General features: G+C 31.6%; 1 protein-coding gene across 1 annotated transcript; it reads left to right on the plus strand.

The window, feature by feature from the left end:
* Positions 1-239: 239 nt before the first annotated feature.
* Positions 240-11,472, plus strand: LOC127702012 (uncharacterized). Its single transcript, XM_052205992.1, has 4 exons — positions 240-495; positions 5,661-6,775; positions 8,004-8,110; positions 9,408-11,472. Exons 1-4 carry the CDS (start codon positions 386-388, stop codon positions 10,383-10,385), a joined length of 2,310 nt encoding a protein of 769 aa, XP_052061952.1. The 5' UTR covers positions 240-385; the 3' UTR covers positions 10,386-11,472.
* Positions 11,473-17,959: the final 6,487 nt, after the last annotated feature.

The raw sequence follows: 17,959 nt of genomic DNA on the forward strand, positions 1-17,959 counted from the left end.
ACATATTATCGAGTCCATGCATCGTAAATAGTGCATTATACTTTTTTTATAATTTGGATATACGTTTTAGTATGTTATAAATCAAATATGAGAATTTGAGTCAAATCGATTAAGATGAATTTGGCCGCTAATGCCCCTTTAACTATTGGATCATATTTACTTGTGCTCTCGTTCCACTCAAAAATCTAGAACTTTAAGTTTGTAATACGCTTGCGCATGGGAAGTGACGCCATATTTTCAACAAAAATGGAACGGAGGGAACTTTCAATGTTTATATCGAGATTTAAAGCATAAGATGGCTATAAAGCATTTTGAACTGACAACAAAAAAGAAATGCAGCTCTTCTGACATATTGAATTGATTGATTCAAAAATTAGACGCCAACATGCTGTGGATTTTGCAATCTGCATTATCTCAATGCTTTAAATTTCTCCTGGATTGCATTTTTTTCATAATAGTTGATTTGTTTGTGAAATGGTTCCTAGGCGATTCCAGGTAAATCCCAGAATCTATAATTTTATATAAATTCAATCTTTCCAGTCGGTGTTAATAACAAAGGCCCAAATTAAAGGGTCTGTAAATCTGCAGCTTGAGCCAAAGTCAAAGTCTGATAGAATTTAGAACTAGCTACTAAGCTAGTCGTTCAACTACCCATGTAAAATGGTGCTTCCCCTAAGCTATGCAAAAATGATTTTTTGTTTCCCCTTACCCTGTAGGGTCTGTTTTTTTTGTCTCGCCTGTAACTTTCCTTGCAGTAAGCCAGTATGAGAGACATAGGTATTACTATTCAGCGGTGGCGGAATAAACTACATTTGTATTTGTATAAAGCTTTATATTTCAGAAGGTAGAAGACCTGGATGCTTCATATCTTGTATGCAGATATTTTATGTTACAAAGTTTCCATCAATCATATGTCCATTGTCCTTGATCTCATTTTCATTGTTCAGCGACTGCTTGAAAAAAAAATTGATTTTTTTTGTCAAGTGAATTTCTCACTTTTTATGAGTAATAGGATAACTATATTTGGTATATGGGTTCCTTGCAACGTCTACACATACATGTGAACCTCCCGACGGGAGAACAATAAACCTGTTTTCAGGGGTCTCCTCCCGACCTCCCGTTGTAGAGAAAAAAATCCCGCTTTTAAAATATTTCATGAATGAAAAATTAACATGCATAATTATATGGCTTCACTTGTCAGCTTGGGTGTCAAACATACTGGTAATCAACGATTATTACCTCAGGCTAACTGCCGTTGTGTAATAAAAACTTTGTGTATTTTTAAAAATTTTGGGTTACTTCCCTTGATTTATCTGGTTTTAAGTTACTTTCCTTTAAATAATGTTAATTTTCAAAAGAATATAAATAAAATATAAATTGAACAAATAATCATAAAAGGATGGTAATTAAATGATTTTAAATGTCTTCGGACAAATAGAAAAATAATAATTTGAAAATTATTTGAGGGTTCTATACTTCCTTTTAAGGCTTAAATTGAAATTTATATAATAACTATGACCCTTGCTTCTAGGTTGACCGACCGTGCGAGGGCTGTATAGCCAGTCAAGGTCGTTAAAAACTCCCATCATCATCTTCTAGGTTGAATGTGTATCTTATCATGCAAAGAAGATCTAATTGCAAAAGATGAACAAATATTCTGACTGCAGTGATTGTTCTATAGAATAATGATACAAAAGATATAGAATAAAGAAATAAAGAACATACTAAAAAATAAAGAATGTAAGATTGAACATGTAGGCAGGGTTCGACACTAACGCTAGTCCGCTAGCCCGAGGCTAGTAAAAATTAGGTAGGACTAGTAAAGTTTTCATCACAGTAGTCCGACGGGCTAGTCAAAATTTTGTTTAAAACTAGGAATTTCACAAAATTTTAATTGTCAACAAATCCCAGATTTTTTGCTGACCTTTGCTGTCTTTATTGTACAGTTTATTCACGTATATTTTGATTGTCAGACATTTTTTAACATGAAAGGTACTTTTTGGGGAGGGGAAAGAAACGGAAACAATGATGGTACTTAATACATTGAAAACCACGTGTGTTACAAACGCCGTGATGATTCTAACCAGAAACCTGGATCTCAAAAGTGCTTTCATAATATCAAAATAATATCATGAATAAAATTTACATACATTACTACCGATACCATCACTGTTCGGGGAAAATGTACAACTTATTGGGAGGAATTTTAAGCCATTTTTTTAGTAATTGGGAATTTTCTCTAGGGGAAAAAGCTGTATTTCGAATGTAATTTGAGGCAAACAATATCATTTTTAATTATTGTCATAAAAACAAAATTATAGGTCTCTGCAAGGATTTGTATACTATACAATTCCTTGGTCTCTGGTAAAACTATACAGATTTTTAGGAATAAAATCTTTTCCTGCTAAAATAAAATAAACTGAAAAAACAAGGGAAAAGAAGGAGTCTATGAAGAATTATGACAAAATACAGCAAGGGCAAACCTTTCCTCTTTTGTGGGTGTATTTTTAAATCCCTAACTTATCCATCTTCATTAAAGACACTAGTAATAATGATAAGTAAAATGAGGATGATGATGAAGTAATGATCGAAAGGGGTCTTCAAAATAATTCGAACACTAGTGAATTGACAAGAGGACTAGTAGAATAATAATTTCACTAGCCTGCAGGCTAGTACATACATTTAGTTAGTGTCAAACCCTGGTAGGATAGATAGGGAAAATTTATAAGTACAAGGGTACTGTAAACAAAAAACATTCGGATGGAAAGTTGAAGAAAAAATACTTTAAAAGACAATTTATACAGCACACAGTTACATTAACGACAAAATTTATTTCGATTAAAAACCTCCTGATCTGAGTCCTAATCCTAATCTCCTGATCTGAGTTTCACAGTCCATCACATGCATGTATGTCTACATGTCTGTCAGACAGAGTTCACTTGACCTCGACCTCATTTAATGGATCAGTGATCAAGGTTTAAGTTACTTGATTAAGTCCCTTTCTCAAATACTATAAGCAGTAGGTCATTTATATTTGGTGTATGGAATGATTGTAATGGGTACATGTCAGTCTGGCAGGTTTTATTTTCGACCTTGACCTCATTTTTGTCGAGCTTTCGACTTTAGTCGACAAAAAGCGAGACATAGCGATCCTACATTCCGTCGTCGTTGTCGTCGGCGGCGTCCACAAATATTCACTCTGTGGTTAAAGTTTTTGAAATTTTAATAACTTTCTTAAACTATCCTGGATTTCTACCAAACTTGGACAGAAGCTTGTATATGATCATAAGATAGTATCCAGAAGTAAATTTTGTAAAAATAAAATTCCTGTTTTTCCGTATTTTACTTGTAAATGGACTTAGTTTTTCTGCCAGGAAACATTACATTCACTCTGTGGTTAAAGTTTTTAAAATTTTAATAACTTTCTTAAATTATCCTGGATTTGTACCAAACTTGAACAGAAGCTTGTTTATGATCATAAGATAGTATCCAGAAGTAAATTTGTTAAAAAAAAAAATTCATTTTTTCCGTATTTTACTTATAAATGGACTTAGTTTTTCTGCCAGGAAACAATACATTCACTCTGTGGTTAAAATTTTTAAAATTTTAATAACTTTCTTAAAGTATCCTGGATTTGTACCAAACTTGGACAGAAGCTTGTTTATGATCATAAGATAGTATCCAGAAGTAAATTTGTTAAAAAAAAAAATTCATTTTTTCCGTATTTTACTTATAAATGGACTTAGTTTTTCTGCCAGGAAACAATATTTTTCACTCTGGTTAAAGTTTTTAAAATTTTAATAACTTTCTTAAACTATCCTGGATTTGTACCAAATTTGGACAGAAGCTTGTTTATGATCAAAAGCTAGTATCTAGAAGGAAATTTTGTTAAAATTTGTACCTGTTTATCCGTATTTTACTTATAAATGGACTTAGTTTTTCTTCCTGTTAACATTAAATACAGTCTGCAGTTAAAGTTTTTAAAACATTTATTAGATTCATAAACTATCCAGGATTTATACCAAACTTTGACAACAGCTTCTTACAATCAAAAGATAGTATCTAAAGGAGTATTTTTATTGATTTTTTTTCCTCACTTTTGTTGAGCCTGCGATTAACAGCAAAAGTAGGCGAGACACTGGGTTCCGCTGAACCCTTACAAATTTTCATGGTTCATTGGTCAATTTGTTAAGTTTGTGTGTTTTTGTCTGTTTTTCAAGTACTATAAGCAATAGGTCATCTGTATTTGGTGTATGGAAAGATTTTAAGGTGTACATGTCTGTCTGGCAGGTATAATCTGAATTTGACCTCATATTTATGGTTCATTTTTCAATGTTAAGTTTTTGTGTTTTGGTCTGTTTTTCAATAAGCATACACAATACATGTAGGTGCGCTATATTTGGTGTATAAAAAAATTGTAAGGTCTGTCTGACAGGATTTATCTGACCTTGACCTCATTGTCATAGATTTTTATAAATGTTAAGTTTCTGTAATGCTTTTAGTAAAACCTTTATCTTTAAAACTTTCAACAAAAAATCAAGTAAAACAGGCGAGATATTTCAGCATGTAAACTCTTGTTACCCTTTGGGTCAATTTTTTTTTTAGCAGATGAAAAAAACAAAATGCTCCGGTTTCATTTGACAATTTACGATGATGCTTTTTAAATTTGTCTGATAACCTTCTAAAAGTGTGTCAACATTGCTCAATTAACATTAACAATTTGCATTCACATAGCTTATACCACAATATAGAATGTAAAACAAGAATATAATATCAGGTTAACAGCAATTTTTTCTAGAGCTAAATTAGATTTTTCACCCCAAAAAAATTAATATTAAAAGTTTTTCATGCCTGCAAGGCCTTAATAATTTTCACATTTTAGGGGAACCACCAATAATTTTTCCATGGCCAAACAAATACATGATCTTCCAACAGGTGCTTTTTTGCTGGAAATTTTTTACATCATGAAGCAAATATCTTCATGTCAGAATGCCCCTTGATGCGTTTCCCCCCAACAATGCCAAAATGAAATTGGAAACTTGTCTATTAACCCATTTATAACTCTCTCCATTAGCAGTGCTAGTGGAGTACTCCTTTATCTCAGTTGCTAGAGCAGTGACTTGCATTGAAATCCTGGCTGATACAACTAGTTAATTTAGGAAAGCAAATGATACTCACCAATATTTCCATTTTCCAGTTAGGCAAATGCCATTCATTAGAAAGTTGTTTTGGTCATGGTTTTCTACCTGTGTCGCCAATGGCAATAGCAGGACAATTAACCACTAGACTTCATTTGCCATTCCGTTCGAAAGACCTCGGGTAGAAAACACGTTTTAGGGATAAAAAAGCTTTTCAGATAATTACTTATTTTAGTAGGCAAAGAGTGTCTTGTACATGTATTAACAAATATGTGAAAATGACTCACTCTTTGATTGCAAACTTGACAAGATTCTACTTGAAATGTTATGAAACGTTTGTCATATTCTTATTTTTCATTCTGTTTTCACTGTAAAGCAAAAGTTTTTAATGAAATACAGTTTCTCACTTTTAAGTTATTTATTGGAAATTGAAGGTGCAATAGAAAACTTTGTAGACATAGTTAATAACTACATTTGTAAGTACTGATGAATATAATTTTGCAATGTTGATCTGTTTTCCAGATCACCAGAGGAGAAGAAGAAAATTTGGCTTTTTGAGTCTGCTGCATTACTTATATCCTGTGTTCTCATCCAGCTATGTGATCATACACCTTATTTTCTCATTGGTCTTACCATAGTGACATTTGTTTACACCCAATTACCATGGCTGCGATTTAATCCAGATTTACGTCACTGGTGGGGCGTTGCTCAGACAAGATGGGAAGAATATCAGCAGCATACAGACAGTATGGCTCGCCTTCAAAAACAGCTAAGTAATGAACCACCAATGAGAGGCATGATGAATGCAAGACCAAATATTCGCCATGAAGAAATGAGAAATAACAGATTTGGTACATTTCAACAAAAGAATGTGAACTTTTCATTTCCTCAAGGTCAAACTCAAAGCCAGTTTGATGGAATTTCAAGTCAAAATGTTAATAAGAAAGATAGTACCACAACTAGCAAAAGCATGTTGTCTTCACTTTCGAGGATAAAATTATCAAATGTGTTTAAGAGGCCACAAAATAATGTTACACCCATGAAAAACGAGTTTAGCTTCCTACCTGCCAGTACTACCAAAGTACAGCATAATGATATTAATACTGCAATAGTTACTAATGAAGATCATCCCCCTCCCAAATCAACATGGTTTGGAAAACAATTGACAAGGCGGCCAATCCGCAAAATAGATCGGCCATATACACCTAACTATTCTCCGGACTACAGCAGCTCATTAAAAAGCAAGTTTATGTCAACCTTTGGGTTTGCTGGAAATCACGGTGGTCCACCTGGTTTACGAAATGAAGGACAGAATTTATGTTTTATGAATAGTATTTTACAATGTATAGCAAGAACACCAAATCTGTGTAAACATTTAAGTTTAGAGACATCTAAAGAAGCAGAATGTAGCGTAGCTGAATCTGTTTTACTCAATACTTTAGTAGAAATTTTGAACAGTTGTATGGCAGAAATCTCTAGTTCATCCTTAGATCCAATGGCATTTAGGCAGGCAGCATCAACACTCAACAGTAGCTTAGTGGCAGCACCTTCACAGCGGCAGGTACAGCAGGACGCAGCAGAATTTTTCATGTGGCTTATGGATACTGTGCATACATTGCTAAATAAAAATAGGAGAGGTATAAACATTTTATTGTTTGAAATTTAAAGCATTATTTATAAATGTAAGATTTACATGTAGCACAATATACATTTGTATGTAATATTTCATTTTTTTTTTTCTCGTTTATACAATAACATACATTGTATATCATCATGCATATGAGTAAAACCATATGTGATTGTTAGGTAAATTTTAATATGACAGCAACCCAACAACTATAGGTAAACACAGTTGGAGACATTAAACATTTTAAAGGTAAGCAATGGAAAGGGTAAAAACTACATTTTTGTACATGAGCTAATATATAGCTCTAAAACAAGAAAAATATGTGATTTGAATTCACAGGAAATTAACAAAGATCTGGGATCAGCAAAAAATTCTTTAATCATATTTATGTACACAAAAGCGTAAAGAAATTCTTGCAATTTCTGAAGATATTGTTACAGACACATACTGTTAAGAGCTAGCAAAGATTACCTAGTTTTGTAACAAAATCATTCATCATTATTTTGATCAGTGGAAAGTAAACCGAACTTGAAATAATCCACAGAAAATGAAAAGCAAGCTTCTCAAAGTACTTTATCTAGTATGTCTTCATACACTTCAATACTGACGGCTGTATTTCTAAACCAGATCTGTGTAGCAATTTTAGTAATAGCAAAGTCACAAATAATGGTAGTAAAGAGTTATCAATAATGTACATTGTAGCTACATAGAGGATATGTGGTTAAATTGTATGTACATACAGTTACATGTACCTGTTAGACAAATTCTAATGTACAGCCAGATTATTGGCCATACATGTAGTATGAAAATGGCGGCAAAGAGTTCAGTAGAATTTACAAATATTCTCAAATTCTCGAGAAATTGGAACACAAAGTATTAAAAAGATTCTCAAATTTTATAGCATATTATGATACAGAAACTTTTTGCACAGTGCAAGAACATAGTTGATTTATGATTGCTTAAGGTCATGTCAGTGCAAAAAGGCAATGTCATGATGAGCAAGAAAATAGTAACTACTAAGGCTAAGTTGTAATACACTTCAGTTCTGTATACCATTATTTTAGTTTTTTTAGGGGTGTAGGGGTTTAAATATACTTCAGCTTGTCAAAATTTTTGACCTTTCTATCATGATTCAAACATGTCCTATGTGAATATCAATGGAATTATTTCTGTTCATCTAAATAATAAACTTTAATTGGAGATGGGAAAGATATTCATATAATTATTTGTATTTACAGGTGGCCAGGTAGCTGTTGAAAATCCTAGACTGAATATGTTGAAATTTATATATGGACATCTTAATCCAGCCAAAATTCAAGATCTCAAAAATGCTTGTCAGGTAGAGGTAAGAGATAAATCATGATTGCACACCAGTGTTTTTCTGACATTTTTTTTTTATCCAATTAAAAAAAAAAAAAAAATTCATAAGAAAAATACCATAAGGGTACACATATCATGCCAAACTATCAAATCAAGCTTGAATTGAGGCAGACAAATAACATTAAAGATTTTATGCAAGGAATCCAAAACAGCTCCAATAGAGGAATGTAAGTCTACATGGATATTAACTGTTTAAAATGTGTAAATGGTTTTAATCAACAGTTTTTGTTACTGAGAAAATAAATTTGATTGACATTAAAGTGTCCCTTATAAACATGATAAAGATATATGTATTGCATAATTTTAGAAATTGACTTTACAGGAAACTTATATATCTGAAAAGGGCAATATTAAATTAAATCAATAGTCAATAGTTATATTTCTCTTAGAAAAAAATGATGGAATATTTTGTTACTTTAAAATAACTTTAGAAAAAAAAAATTATTATTTTCAATGAAAACACTTTAATGGTTTTGTGTTAACCTTGAATACATAAGGTCAAGTTGTTCAGTCTCTTTGACAGTAAAAATATTTGAGCCTTCAGAATAAGTATTTAACACATCTCTGCTTAGCATGAAGCATGTGACATTAAGGAGTAAGATTGGTCTGCTTATGAGTCATAATAATGTCTTTATATGTTGACATATAATCTTGCTGACTGTAAGCTAACGGGGGAGGGGGCAATTAATTCAGTGTGTCGATCTAGTACAAATAAGGGGATATTCAAATGACCTTTACATGTAATAATCTTGAGGGTACATGTAATATTTGCTTTGTGTTGAGCACCCATCTGCTATTATAAAAAAAAATATTATACAATTGTGCAAAAGTGAGCAATGAATTGTATCAAAAATAAGCTGTGGTAGGTTCATAAAAAACAATATTGAACAAATTTCAGTGATTACCTGGTGACGGGTCTACATAATATTATACATCTTCCTAAAAAAATACACTGTTAAAGGACAGCAATAAAACAGAAAAAGAGGGAGATTGACATATTAAAATTGATCATGAAATTCAATGCTATTCAAGTTTTGAAAGAGAATAGAAAAAGAGCACCAACAAAAAATACAAAAATGTAGTTACTCAGCAAAATTAAAATGAAAAACTTGAAAAGGCTGCCAAATCTCTTATCTATTGTTATCATCACAAATTTCCCACAGGAATATTGAGTAATCAATGAAATACTTATTTTTAATACAGATTAAAAAGTGAATCGGTGTTGAATTATGAAATTATGGATGTTATCCTATCTTTTACAGATCAATGCAGCTAATGGTTTCCAGAATGAAACGTATGCAGAGCCTATCCAGCGTTTATCTGACTTAGAGTGGTTGTCCTATAAACAGGAGAATGATTCAGTGATAGATAATCTGTTCACTGGACAATTAGTAACAGCATATCATAATCTGAGAGACAACAAAATCTCCGTCAATCTTCAGACATACAATGTGTTACCTGTAACAATAGCAGAGCCTCGAGATGTTTCAGGTCTTGTTGTTCTCCTAGATTGTTTTTCAAACTTTTGTAATATTGAGCATTTGAGTGGTCAAGAAGAGATAGATAATTCACCATACAAAACAGTGGAATCTCCGATATCTCAACAAAGTAATCAAAATTTACATCGGACACCTTCGAACCTCAGGGAAAGAAAATTTACAAGTGTAGATTCTGCTATTTCAGTTGGATCTCCATATTCTGTCATGTCACCTATCCCTGGAATGGCAAATTTAAATGACAGTGGTTACCAAGACAATGTGTTCAGAACATCAACGCCTATAGGTAATAATGTGAATCCATCACGTGTCTTGTCCAGAACTTGTAGCATACAACGAAGATGTCTTTTGCGACAGTTACCAGAATGTCTAGTCATTCAGCTAATGAGATTCTCGTACAACCAGTTCACTGGACAGTCCCGAAAACTTTTGTCTCCTGTCAAAATTCCACTGAAGACATTAGACTTGACGTCCATTATGTTTGACACGGTCACACATCAAGAAAACTTATCAGAGGAAGAAAATTGTTATAAATATGACCTGTATGGTGTTTGTGTTCACTATGGAGGAGAGAGTACAAATTATGGCCATTATGTTAGCTATGCCTTACAGCCAGACAGTAACAAATGGTATAAATTTGACGATGAAATGGTTACAGAGGTCAACATGGACTATGAACTAACAACCCAAGAAGTGATGCGGAACGCATATCTGTTGTTTTACAAGAACTGTAAAAGTAATTGAAATCTCATAGCTCATATTGTTTTATAGTTGTTACATTATTGTTATAATTGTTTTTAAAAGTCAAGTCAAATTGAATTAGAGAGGACACATATCTTTGTCTACTTGCTCTATATAAAGCTGTAGAGGCAATTATCATAACATATTTTTTCAGGGGTATCAAATTTTTATATTAGAATTTGTTTAAAAAAAGTGACTTTTCAACAAAAAATTAAATTTTTTAGAATTAAAATTGATAAAGTGAGTGTTTTTTTTTTACTGATAAGGATTTTTTGGTGAAATGAGTCACTCATCTTTCAAAGAGCAATATTCATAAAGAAATCTACATGTTTTAAAAAAAAATGTTTTGAAATTTTAATAAATAATATTGAACTGACACATTTTAAAACATTCAGTGAAGTTTTAGATTTGAAGGAAAGAATTCAGTTGAGATAAATCATTTCTTTTATTTCCAATTATTTTAAAATGTCACTTAAATTACACAAACTAATAAATTTTAAAGCAATATAAAGGAAAAATAAACAATTTTGTTTGTTTTATTGAATACACTATTAATTACCTCCTTAAAGTTAAAGGATGGTACGTAAATGATCTCAATATGAACATATTGTCTTTGTAAGAAACAAAGGAGGTGCATTAAGGTGGTACCAAACACCTTGACTAAAACTAATTTGGCTCGTTCAATTTCCATTAAATTTTGACAAAATATTTACTTTGACCCTTTGACAAAAATATAATAATTTTTCAAAAAACTTGATCCACACACTTCATCGGAAAAATTTCATTGGATCTATAGCAGTTTGAAAAACACTAATTTTGATCATGGAGAAGCTTAATATTTCCTTAACAATAGAACGTGATTAAAACGTTCAGCTGATTTTTACAGAGTTATCTCCCTGTAGTGTTATGTACCACCTTAAAGTCATTACTTGGTCTAATAATTTGGAATATTACAAAATCAGGATTTTTGCATAAAAACGATTGATAGGTATTTGCAAAATTTAAACTGTTTAAGGTCTTTCATATATTGCAAATAGTCTATGAGATTTAATTTGAAGACAAAATACATGTATGGCAAATTAAAAAAAAAGACAAATACATGTATGGCAAATTAAAAAAAAGACTTAAAATGCAGTTTTTAAATATCAAGCCAATGCAAGAACAAAGTTTTACAAGAATTATTGTTAGATAGATGTTGTCATACAGACTAACGCTGTGGTAATACATATTTGGTTGGTTTTTGCATGACTCTCTAAATTAATTTTGAGGGTCTAATAAAAACCATTTGAAAATATTCCAAAATTTATGTAATTTATGTGAAAATGCTAAGAAGATGTCATTATTACTGATATTTTGATTATGATGTCTTATCAGAAAAACTGTTTTTAGTATTGTATCATGCAACTTTAGAAATGACACAAAAGAATATGTTAAATATCAGTACAAAAATAGGCCGAAAAGGTTTTCGTCACTCCCTAACCTTTGTAAAGGAGTGAGAAGGTGTATTTTTTATTATTGCATAGGTCTCTCAACTGTTTTATGTGAAATTTTTTACTCACCAAGGGAAATCTTGTTTAATTTCCTAACTCACTTACTGAGATCAAGTTAATATCATATCTTATACATATGATTATATTACACAAATGTACACAACTCCTTTATTTCCTTTTCTTTTTTTATTTTTAATGAAAAAGTCAGAATGTGTTCTTGTAGAACATTTTTGCATACCTTTTGGATCTACATGTAACTTTTAAAGCAATAAGTTGGCACAAGCAGGTGCTTCTTGAGTTTGTAAAACATTGCAAATTTTATTAGAAATAACTGTTATTTAAAATGGAAAATTTTAATGAATATATATAAATCAGGGCTCACGCTACCAGGCGACTAGGGCAAAGAAGTCGCTTTCCTGTCTGTCACTTCGCTTTGCCAGACCATCAAAAGCGAAAACAACTCACCCTGTTGTTTACGATACTCGCTTTCGTCATCGGCAATATTCAATTTTTACCAAGTCGATGAAACAGCAATTTTTCATTTAAAAGTAAAGAAATTCAAGGCATAAACTATTTATTTTCTTCAGAAAAGAGGTTAAAGCATCAATTTTAAGTTGGTGGCATGTTATTTCATAAAAACAATTTTTTATCACTTCCGGTACATGTCCCCTACTAGAGAGCATATTCAAATCATTCTAACATTCAACAAAATAAGTTGTTACTTCATTAGAACTTGATGAAATTTGCCTGAAGTAAATTTGTTATCCATGTATTGCATTAAAAATGTCATATTCCTTTCCAAATAGTGTGTCAAACATAATTTATTTTTGTAAATTTTACTTCATCCGACATTTAAATTATTGGGCATATTATTGTACAACTACGGATCAGAGTCGGGATTTCACCAGAAACGGACCGGCTTTGACCGAAATCTGGATTCTTACGATAATGATTACGGACACATGAATGGCACTGCTGACAGACAAAAATTGATCCCAAAAGGAAAAAAATATCTTTCTACATGCATTAACATACTTTTGTTTAGATCTTCTTGATTAATGTATATATATTTCCATGTATATGCATAGTTTCAATTTATAAGTTAAAGTTGCTCAATTCTGGGACTATTACACTAATATCAGTGTTCTCCCCAGGCCCTTAAAGGACAGCGGGCCCGCGATGTATAATTTTTTACCGTGGTGGTATCGTTCTTACCGCGATGTATAATTTTTCTCCGTGGTGCTAAAATTTTCAGTTAAAAAATCGTAAATCGGTTAAGTTTTAAACGACTTGTTGAACCTATTCCGTGCGGTATAAAATTCCAGGTGAAATTTGACCAGTTCAAACCAGTTCAACAGAGATTGTTTACATCACGTGATCGATTTACCTTATGAGGTTAACCTTGTTGATTGGATTTAATCGATGTAATTAACACTTGTAACATGATTCTTTTGTGTTTTAATTAAGAGTTCATAACTTTATGATCACAGATAACTATTTTATGGCTTCACTCACCACCCAAGCACTGACCTGTGACAAGTCGGCAAATAGTTTGTACACAAACATTGTCTTGACCTGATAGGGACATTTTTTGTACATCATAAAGGTGGCTCATTACGTATAATTGACAATTATACATTTCTAAATTCTTATATTATGGTATTATATGTCTCTGATTAAACCATGGCCAATATTATCTTTATTTATGACATAGTTATTGCATGATAGTCGGGTTTCAAACTGTAGTATCTGTCTGTACATATCACATGACCCAGTTTATAGTTCACGTTGAATATTCAAGTTTATTTACAATTAATTGCAATCTATTCTATTTTATAAATAAAATGCATGACTGTACCTTCAAACTGGATATCTATATCCATAATTAATGAACAACAGAAGCAATCTTGCAAATTTTATCCATAAGCACATGTTAAATCTATTTATATCTACTTCCTGTCATTTAGGCGGGAAAATAGGGAGACTTAGTTGTTGACATTGAATATGGTTACTTTTAGATCTATAGACCAAAGATAAATTTATAGATTTAGGATTCTTTTTTTAAATGGTCCATGACAAATAAAGATTTAGATTTCAGTGCAGTATTAAGTCTGTATCTATGTTTGATTATCACCAAAGACAAGAAAGGTTAATATTTACATGAAATCTATGGCAAAATGTTCTAAAATTTATGAAAAATTTCTTTTTATTAAAATCTAAGATAGAAACTGGTTCAAATAATAAAACAATATTTGCAATTGTTCTTGTTAATTTTATATCTTCTTATGACAGGAATCCTTTCACATCCAACAAATTTCTTTCTAGAAACTAGAAAGTTTTTTAAATTGAACATTTTTGTTCTCTTTTGAATAATATTTTATTTTTATTGATTTTGGATTTTATAAAAGATTTAATTACTTTAAATTCAGATGAATATTTTATTATGAATCATAATTTATTTATTTTAAAAAAATATTAAAGTATACAAACTGTTTTTTGATTTACTTCTTTTTTACCAATAATTTTCTGACTCAATGTCTACATAACACAGTACCACAGTATTAAAACAAAACAAGAGACATAAAAACTACAGGAACTAGAAAAAGAGCTAAGCGACGCGACCCGACGCGACACAACTGATTGTATGAAATATTTCACTAAGCTGTCCACACGCGTTACCCTGGTGCTATCCAAAAATCCTGGGGAGAACACTGCTAATATAATTATATTATGTCCAAGCTTAACTGTTAAATTTATATATCTTTTTAATGAGAAATACTTAATTTCATGAACATGCAAACAGAGTAGTTTTTAAATTGAATTTTAAATGATATAACAACTTTCTTTTCCTTTTTGATAAAAAAAAAAATCTTTTTTATTATTGCCAGATATTTAATTGTTTTTTTTTTTCTGACAAGAGGACTCATATGATTGTGCAACTAGATATGATAAAATTAAACAAGTTATTTTAATTGTATACCTAAGGTACAATTTGAACTATATAAAAAAATAAGATACATATTATTATTATGGCACTTAATGTATTATAGTAAAAACCAAACATTGTAGCACAGCGAGCAAACAAGCACTTCTCTTTCAAATCTCACCACTTCTCCCTTTCAATTTCAAAAAGAGAAGTTACTTCTCCCTATAATTCTGAAGTAGTGTGAGCCCTGATAAATAGGAGATAAAAAAAAACTTACTTCTAAATTTTTATTTTTTGTTGTTGAATTGTCCATCAAACAAACTTCAAATGCCCATATTTTTTCATAATTCCATTTGGGGCCCTTTATAGCTTGCTGTTCAGTGTAAGCCAAGGCTCGTGTTGAAGGCCGTACTTTAACCTATAATTGTTAACTTTTTATACATTGTGACTGGGATGGAGGGTTGTCTCATTGCCACTCATTACACATTCTTCTTATTTATATAATGTCATAATTTTTACTGATGTCACTGATTGGTTATAAATTCATTGATCTAGTTCCTTTTCCAGCATGTGTCGTAATGGATGAACATGTCGAGCTAAAATATTTTCTATCGATAAAAGATTTTGAACTATATTTTGGTAATTCATAGTTTTTTTTTATTTATCAGGCAGGTAAATGTTATTTTGTTGTTTTTTTCTGTTTCTTTTGATTGATATAGGAAGGATGCATTTATTTTTGTTTGAAAATGTACATTTTCTTTCAAATAGCAAAAATTGTGAAATAATTTTTTTTTTTAAAGCAATGTAGTCCAGTCTTAAATGAGATTATAGGAATGTGTTGATGCCCGCTTATTATATTAGGGTGTTCCATAATGTTTTACAGTCTGAGGCTGACCCATGTCGGGTTAAAGTTTTGCATGGGGTAATGGGAGGCATTTTATATTATGGATGGTTGGGGTCTTAAAAGTTTATTGTATGATTAAAGAAGGACAAATTGTCAGATATTGGTAATACTATATGCCCCTTTTGATTGGTGGGGGCATTCAAAATTTTTTAATAAGCATGACTATGTATCCTCAACTAAACTATATGAAGTCAGATGTAAAATATTATAATGAATTAAAGGCATAAAATAACTTTCTGTTCAAGATTACCATCTCTTCATATTTGCATATTTACATGTTGTTTATACTTTTGTATGTAGAAAAAAATATTATTTGTATGACAAATACATAAAAAGGCAAAGAAAAATATTAAAATATGTAAGAATGAAATGCTTATATTAAATTATTTTACTTTGAAATGTTGTTTTTGTCTCGCCTTGTCGGAGTCAAAAAGCGAGATATAGGTATGCTGTTTCCAGCTTCGGCGACAATGGCGGCGGCGTCAACAACGTATTAGTTTGTGATTAGGTCTGGTTCATGGTGAACCACTAGTGGTAGGTCAATGATATTTGGTATGCAGTTGATTTAGCATTGGCACATCTCATTACCATGGAGATTATTTTGCCCCGCCCCCTCATTCATGGTCTATTGACTTTGAAACTTTTGCTTAGTTTACATGTTTAAGTTTGTGATTAGGTCAGTTTAAGGGGAACCACTAGTGGTAGGTCAATGATAATTGGTATGCAGTTGTATAAGCATTAGCACATCTCATTTCCATGGAGAATATTTGGTCCCTACCCCTCAGTCATGGTCTGTTGACTTTGAAACTTTTGCTTAGTTTACATGTATTAGCTTGTGATTAGGTCAGTTTATGGGGAACCACTAGTGATAGGTCAATGATATTTGGTATGCAGTTGTATAAGCATTGGCATATCTCATTTCCATGGAGATTATTTGACCCCGCCCCCTCATTCATGGTCTATTGACTTTGAAACTTTTGCTTAGTTTACATGTTTAAGTTTGTGATTAGGTCAGTTTAAGGGGAACCACTAGTGGTAGGTCAATGATAATTGGTATGCAGTTGTATAAGCATTAGCACATCTCATTTCCATGGAGAATATTTGGTCCCTACCCCTCAGTCATGGTCTATTGACTTTGAAACTTTTGCTTAGTTTACATGTATTAGTTTGTGATTAGTTCAGTTTAAGATGAACCAATAATGTTAAGTCAATTATACTAGGTATACAAATGTATTGGCATTTGCAAGTTTCATTTCCATGGAGATTATATAACCCCACCCCCTAATTATGGTTCATTGACTTTGAAACTTTTACAAGTTAATGTTTGTGTTTGTGTTTAGGTTTGTTTAAAGGGAACAAGTTATGAAAAGTCAATGGTATTTGGTTTGCAGTTGTATTAGCATTGGCACATCTCATTTCCATGGAGATTGTTTAGCCCTGTACCTTCAGTCATGGTTCATTGACTTTGAATATTTGCATAACTTACATGTTAAAGTATTGCTATTTTAATTTCAACATTTGCATTACAATGTATCAGAACAACAAATAGGCGAGACATATCTCTGTGTTAACAGTTTATTGTACCAAGTATAAAAGTGAAAAAGCAGCTATGCATAAACAATCCTTGTTGTTCATGCACATAGATTTTTATGCCCCAACAGAAGAGGAGGGGCATTAAGTTGTACCCTTGTCCGTCTGTCCGTACGTCCCAAAATTGGTTTCCATTCTCTAACTTAAGTTTGCCTCAATGTGTTATCAAACTTATACACAATGCTTAATACCAAAACACAGATCAAGTTTGAATTTTGGTGGCGTCACTTTAACCGTTCTAGAGTTATGTCCCTTTATAAATGAAAAAAATTGCAAAATTTTCATTTCTGTTCTCTAACTTAAGTTTGCCTCAACCAAATGTTATGAAACTTATACACAATGCTTATTACCACAATACACAGATCAAATTTGAATTTTGGTGGCGTCACTTTTATTGTTCTAGAGTTATGTCCCTTTACAAATGGAATTTTTTTTTCTAAAATATCAATGATGTCATTGTTCAAGTAATTAATATTTAAAATTGGAGTTATCTTCCTTTATCCATGATTATAGTTGAATGAACTACAATCAATGCTTTATACAATGCAATGTTTAATATTGCCTTCCACTGATAAAACACAGATCAAGTTGAATTTGGGTAGTGTCACTTTAATCATTATTGAGTAATGCCCCTTTATAAATCGAAAAATTGCAAAAATTTTAGTTG

Source organism: Mytilus californianus, unplaced genomic scaffold, assembly GCF_021869535.1.
Source record: "Mytilus californianus isolate M0D057914Y unplaced genomic scaffold, xbMytCali1.0.p SCAF_1, whole genome shotgun sequence".
In the NCBI taxonomy this organism is placed as follows: Eukaryota; Metazoa; Mollusca; class Bivalvia; order Mytilida; family Mytilidae; genus Mytilus; species Mytilus californianus.

Excerpts from the sequence above, each read along its gene's own strand:
- LOC127702012 (XM_052205992.1), top strand. The coding sequence starts at position 386 with ATGCTGTGGATTTTGCAATCTGCATTATCTCAATGCTTTAAATTTCTC. Across the intron at positions 496-5,660 it reads TGGTTCCTAGGCGATTCCAG|ATCACCAGAGGAGAAGAAGA; the intron begins GTAAATCCCAGA and ends TCTGTTTTCCAG. Across the intron at positions 6,776-8,003 it reads GCTAAATAAAAATAGGAGAG|GTGGCCAGGTAGCTGTTGAA; the intron begins GTATAAACATTT and ends TTGTATTTACAG.